This window comes from Mangifera indica, chromosome 15 (genome assembly GCF_011075055.1).
Source record: "Mangifera indica cultivar Alphonso chromosome 15, CATAS_Mindica_2.1, whole genome shotgun sequence".
In the NCBI taxonomy this organism is placed as follows: Eukaryota; Viridiplantae; Streptophyta; class Magnoliopsida; order Sapindales; family Anacardiaceae; genus Mangifera; species Mangifera indica.
Genome location: NC_058151.1, coordinates 3,240,758 through 3,248,026, shown reverse-complemented (window position 1 = coordinate 3,248,026; position 7,269 = coordinate 3,240,758). Strand labels below are relative to the sequence as shown.

At 30.5% G+C, this 7,269-nt stretch overlaps 1 protein-coding gene across 1 annotated transcript; it reads left to right on the top strand.

The window, feature by feature from the left end:
* Positions 1 to 1,377: 1,377 nt before the first annotated feature.
* LOC123198357 (pectinesterase inhibitor 4-like) lies at positions 1,378 to 2,429 on the top strand. The gene has a single exon (XM_044613049.1). The coding sequence runs from the start codon at positions 1,647 to 1,649 to the stop codon at positions 2,265 to 2,267; it is 621 nt and encodes a 206-aa protein (XP_044468984.1). The 5' UTR covers positions 1,378 to 1,646; the 3' UTR covers positions 2,268 to 2,429.
* The last annotated feature ends 4,840 nt before the right edge of the window (positions 2,430 to 7,269 follow it).

The following is a 7,269-nucleotide window of genomic DNA, read 5'->3' as shown; positions in this document are numbered from 1 at the left end:
ATCACCAGAGAGAGGAGGAACTAGAAACTGAGAGAGAGAGAAGGGGTGAAACTGAAATTTTTTATAAATCTGAGGGACAATTGTACATGGGAAAAAAATGAAAGTTTGCAACCCTAGATTTAGGGGGAAAAAGTCAATTTTTAAACCTAAAAAAATGAAGTTAGAGGGTATAAATAAAAATTTCAAAATTTAAAGGTGATCCTAAAATATGAGTTTAAATAAAATTTTAAAATAATAATTTTATCCCTAACCGTAACAATAAAATTTAACGAATAAATAGGTATTTAAAATTTTAAAAGTTAAATAATATGAGATTAGGTTTATACTAAACCTTAGGTGGGAATAAATCTTTTGGGCTATTTTAATGGTCAAAGGACTATTTCCCACCCAAGGTATACTTTTTCTGCACATTCTCACCCGTTAACTTTGAAAAGCCCATTTATCTATCCATGAGTTGTTAAAAAAAACGGATTCAAAGGTAAAATCCTCATTTTATCTGTAATATTAAAAATAAATTAAAATTTAATCCTCTTTTCCCCCCTAACCCCTAAAAACTAACCATTTCCCCCTAGGCCAAGTTTTGAAAAATAGCATTTCCCCCCTAAGGTTTAGTTTTCAATCCCCAATGCCAAATCTGGCGCCATCGCCGACTACGAAACCTTCCCGATGCACCACCATGCTCCGATGGCCTCTCTTCTCTCCTCTGGAATGCCGATCGACCCAGATCTGGCATTGTCTTCGCCTAGAAAGTTGAAGAGTTTTGTCGACGACGTCAGATCTGGGCTGATCGACGTTCCAGAGGAGAGAAAAGAGGTTTTCGGAGCATGATGATGCATCGGGAAGGCTTCATCATCGACGATGGCATAGGATTTGGTGTCGGGGATTGAAAACTAAACCCTAAGGGGGGATGCTATTTTTCAAAACTTAGCCTAGGGGGAAATGGTTAGTTTTTAGGGGTTAGGGGGGTAAAAAAAAATTTTAAGGGGTTAGGGTTTCGTTAAATTTAACTGTTCATGGATGGGTATTTGGTATTTTCAAAGTTAAAGGGGGGAAACTTGGGGATGCAGCAAACCTTGGGTGGGAAATAGTCCTTTGGCCTATTTTAATTGACTGGTTCAACAGTCATCAAATGTGATAGAAAGAAAGCAAATCACTGCAAGAGATTGAGAAGGCATAATAAGTGCTCACAAATATTTACAAATTCCATAATTATAATTTGAATTTGTTCGTACAAATCCCAGGTAGCTGCTGTTGTACAGCTTGCAAAATATAATGTATTTTCTTTCACATTCACACTAGACAAAACAAAATTTTGAAATAAAAAAAGCGCACAAATAGCTTGCTTGATCTCTTTGTCATGCCATTCTTAAGCTTGCTCAGCCGACTTCAACTTCTGTCAATGTGCAAGATCTGAAATTAAGTATTTACAGATCATCATAATTATCACGATCTCAAAATCAACACTCGAATATTCCTTAATCTCTATTATTATATTTCAAGAGTCTATTTCAATAAGTTGCTTCATGGGAAAACACGCAAAAGAAAATAGTGATTTCCCATCTGAAAATGATCTCCCTATAAATTGACATCTTCTCTACATACTCTCATAAATATTAGAAAGATTACTTTCTGATATAGCTAGAGCGATGGAAGCAAAAACTTGCAAAATATTCCAATCCTCATTTCTCCTCGCCTTCTTTTTCCTCATTTCTTATATGCAAACGGCGGTTGTTGCAGCTTCAACTGATAAAACTTCTTCAAACACCTACAAAATCTACATCCTCAAATCCTGCAATTCAACAACCTATCCAAATGACTGCTACAACAGTCTCAAACCCTATTACAATAAAATAAAAAATGACCCTTTAAAGCTCTGCAAAACCTCCTTGAAGGTAGCGCTAAGGACCGCCCGTAACACTTCTGCTCTAGTATCGAGCATAAAGAAGCAAGGAGGGCTGAGTTCTGCAGAAGAAGGAATTGTGAAAGATTGCATTGATGCAATTGGCGACAGCGTTGATGAGCTGAAGGATTCATTGGACGAAATTGGGAATTTAGGATCTGGGTCGAATCTTGAGTTTCAGATAGATAATATAAAAACGTGGGTTAGCGCTGCCATAACAAATGAGAGCACTTGCACAGATGGAATTGACGAAGGGAAGGTTAGCAAATCTGTGAAGAACAAAATCAGAAAGAGCGTTGTGAATCTTGCTAGGCAGACAAGCAACTCTTTGGCTCTTATCAACAGTAATCTTAAATATTACAACTGAATTTCTACCTATTAATAGTTTTTGGTGTGTTGTTCTTTTATTTCTTTTAGCCAGAAAGTTTATAGAGATAGATATTCAGTTCTGTTTAATATTTCTGAATTACATGGCTTGTTGTAACCAGAAGTGGCTTTTAAAAATGAAAAAGAAAATCTTTTGTATTAAGAGTGTGACTTCAATCTTGTCTCATTTTTTTTTTGGTCCCCATATTTCTAGGTATATAATATACATAGATATTATATATGCGATCGCTTGGGACTAACAGAACTAGCTCTACTTCAGGTAGAATCCCTTTTTTTTTTTTTAAATTGCCTAAATTTAAGATTTGCGGTCAGCTATTTTAATTAATTTCATCATTTGTAAGGGTTTGTAGGGTCAATTTAGTGTAGTTTAAAAAATTTTTTAAACCAAAGTAAAAATAGAACAGTTTGGAAAAAAAATAAATTAAACAATTTTAGGGTTTAAATTAAATTAAATTGATCCAAAAAAATATGGTTTTGTCTGATTTAGTCGAGTTTAAATTACAATTTAAATTTGTTAAAAATCATTTATTTATAAACATATCATATTTAATAAATAATAATTGAATTATAGTTTTTTAAAATATAAAATAAACATGTAAAAAAAACAAAATAAATATAAAAAATAAGTGATATATCTAATTGATTATTAAAAAATTTTGTCAAATATAATTTTATATATATGTATTTTAAAAAAATATAATTTACGATTTAATTTGGTTAGAAAATCACTTAAACTATAAACTTTTTTTTAATTTATTAATTCAAACGAAACTGTTTTATAAACCAAATTAAATCATAATTTTTAACAGTTTAATGCAATCTTATAATTTGAACCAAATCACACACTCCTCTGACCATTAATACTAATAAGGGATGCCCCAAAAAAACCCAAAGGCCATGTTATAAAGGTCACATCTGATCTTACATATATTTAGGAAGGGGCATTGAGTGATATATATTATTATTGTAGGTCGAATATTTTGATCTTTCCATGTGAAATGACTGCATCGATTTGGACGTAGAAGAATGCGAGTTAATGGCAAGCAGCACGTGAAATCGTGAATAAACCTCCCTTGTGGTAGTGTACATAGAAGTAAAATCGTCTATTCTATTATGTATTAAAAAATTAAATTTTTTGCATAGTATATTAAGTATCATATCATATAATACAATTTTAAAATAATAAAATGATAAAAAAAATTTAAATAACATATCATCATTTTGAAAAATATCACAAATACTTTTAAAAATTTTAAAATTTTTATATACATCTTTACTATAACATCATTTTTTCTAAAAAATATATAAATTCATATCGATAATATATATTATATTGTAAGATATATATAATATTATATAATACGTTAATTAATTATATTAATTTAATATATTTTATAACACGTATCGTATATCATATAATACTGATAATCATGATTGTATATATAAAAATTAGTAGGTGGAAGATAAAGAAGTACAAGATATATTTCAAATTGACTTCCATATTATCGCATAATGATGGCTTAATTAACGGAAATGTATGTTTCCACATCTATTAGATTCATCCATGCACATGCATAGAAGGAATGGAGGCAAATAAAGGTCAGCTGTTTCTCTTTCATTTTCATAGCTAGAATGTTGATGGTCAGCTATTCTTCTTTTCTCCAATCACGCCACAATGTAGTGGCGTTAGTTATAGCTGTTGTTCATGTGCTCTCTTCAAAAGAAAATTTTGACTGGTTTATGAAACTTTTCAACCATACGCAACATTCTAAGCATGTTTAGTATTTTGAAATTTCAAAAAAGGTCAAAAAACTTATTCCCATTCAAAATTTAGTTCACCGTAAAACTTTCACCTATTAAGTTTCGTTATAATTTTCAATTAATGTATATGTAAGGCTCTCACAATCAATCATCTGATTCTCTTATTACAGTTTTATCATCTTAAAGATAAATTATTTATTTGATTATATTATTATAAAATATATATAAATTGAATAATAATAAATCTTTTATTAATAAATAATTATAAAATTATAATTGTAAATGTCAAATTTGATAAGATCTAGGGCACCTATCTTAACAAGGTTATGATAAAACAAAATATTAACCAAAGACTTACTCATATATAAAGATTATAACTTATTGTCGTAAACTCTTGGCTATATTCAAATCCATAGCATTGGTCAAAATTGAGTCTTCCAGATAGATTTAGATCAAACTCTTGGCTTTATATTCCATCTTGTCCTATTTTACAAGTAAGACATGATCAACTTTCAATAGTTCTACTATAAAGGCCAATAGTTGGGACACCTATGATTGGTACAAATGGAACAATTGCACGAGCTTGAGAGTGCATGAAATAAATAAAATAAATAATCACAACAAATAAAATAAATAATATTATTGTTCACCGCTTATTCTAATTAGGGTATTATTGTAATATTTTAAACTTTAAGAATTATATGACAATTAATTATACTATTATTATAATATTTAGATGAAATAATATACATACACACCCTTAAAGAGTAAAAACAGGTCATTTTATCAAACATAGGGTGCAAATAGACATTTGACCATTCAACATTCTCATGTTATCTCATAGTTGATTATATGCTCTGTATCCTAGTAGAAAAAGATAACGTTGTCCTTATGTTATGAAAGCAACAGTAGTAATAATATGATGAGTCAATTATCAACAATTCAAAGATAAAATTAAGGTGATAGAATTGAAAGACAAAAGCAGAGCCGTGCCGCCTTGAATGACGGAATGGGAATTCAGCCTCACCTATAATTCGGTCCCTCCACCACCACAAGTGGAGTTAAAGTTCTGGGAACACAGGACATTTAAATTACTTGAAAGGTTGAACTCTTGTTCCCTACTGGTACTTTTTCGTAATGACAATTTGTCACTCTTTCATTTTAAATACAACATTTTCATACCTTTAAAATATTCCTTTAAGATGAAATTACTGAAATAACTCTTTTTTTTTTAAATTACCTAAATAACTTTCATTTAATCCGTCTTCTTCACTAATCTTCATCTCACTACACCTATTAAAGCTCTTTAGAAAGCCCCTTCCTTCTTCATCTCCAAACTTCAATCTCAAGATCAGGAGTGGATGAAACCCCATCCACCAGCCCCAGCGGCCGGCCTTGACTCACCTCTTAATGCCAACTCCTTTCTCAGTAAACTCCAAGAGCAAATGCGACCCAACTCATTGGCTGTAGATAATAATAATTGGATATATATATATATATATATATATATATATATATATATATATATATATATATATATATATATATATATATATATATATTTATTTATTTATTTATTTATTTATTTATATTTGCTAATAAAACTATACGTATCTACGTTAAATATATACACATTTGATATGTGTCATAATGTGATTGGATAATTTTGAATTAATAATAAAGGAACACTCAATCACGTGATAACATACATAAATATGCATTTATTTATATACTCAAAATAAATACATATAGTATTATTCTTTTTTGAGAATTACCATAAGCTATTGTCCAAAAGACTTATTCCCTCCCAAGGTTAGGTGTAATCTCAAACTCATACCTATCAACTTTCAAAAACTCAAAATCTTACTCATGAGTCAATTTCTGTTAAAATTTTTAGTTATGGTTAAGGCTAAAATCGTCATTTTAACAATAATATTAAAAAACATATAATTCATTAAATTTTCCCTCCTAGGTTTTAAAAACTAACAATTTCATCTCTGTCTAAAATTTTCAAACTTTAAAAAGTAACATCCCCTCCCCCCCAAAACCTAGAGTTTTTTTTCTCAACCTCCTGGCCACTGGCAATGATGCTTTCAACCCATGAAACTTTGGCTAGCAGATCTTCGTCTGTTCGACACAATTTCTCATCAACAAAAACACGTCTTCGTCGATTCCAGATGAATCGACAAATACACGTCTTCATTGATTTCAGATGAATAGACAAAGACGTGTCGATTCGTCTAAATTGACGCATCTTTGTTGATTCGTTTGGAAACGATGTCTCATTATCGTTGATGAGCAATTATGTCTTATCGTCGTCAAAGATCTAGTGGTGGGAGTCTTATGGGTTCAAAGCGTCATTGTTGGTGGTTGGAGAGAGAAAGGAAAAAACTTTAGGTTTTTTTTTTTAGGGGGGGGATATTACTTTTCAAAGCTTGAAAACTTTAAGCAGTGGTAAAGTTGTTAATTTTTAAAACCTAAGAGAAAAATATAATGAATTATATGTTTTTTTAATATTATTATTAAAATAACGATTTTACTTTAACTCTAACTAAAAATTTTAACAAAAATTAACTCATAGGTGGAACTTTGGGTCTTTTAAAGTTAGCAGGTATGAGTTTCGGATTACACCTAGCCTTGGGCGGGAGCAAGTCTTTTGGCCTAAACTATTCATACAGTTTTGTGTTGCATACTAGTTTGCTGTGTGTTAAGATGCTTGAGTTAGGTTTCTATGTAGGTTAATTATTGTTGTTGATAGTTCGATAGACTTGGAGAAATCAATGTTCTTTGAATATGATTGTTTGAAGTTAGAAAGTTTTATTGGTGATAGTTCTTCTTTTAACCTGCTTTCTTCTCTATTAAATTAAATAATCTTCCTTTTGGTTTCCAACGAAGGGTTGCATCAGTTGTGCAACGATGGATACATGTTTATTTATGCTTCTTTTTTGTTTCCCTCTACTTGAACCAAATCATGTAGAGGAAGAAACAACTAAATTACAGCATGAAAAGAAACTCATATTACTAAAATAACAAGAAGATGAAAACAACAGCTAGATCGAGATCGAGAAAACTCAAGTCTGCAATGAGAATTTGGAGATTGATATTTAGACGCCTACAACATTCAATAAGTGAGACCTGAACATAAGTTTTTCTCCTGAACTCAAGTATCCCCCCTACAGTTTCAAAAATGACAATTATCTTTATAAAAAATTGAACAAAAT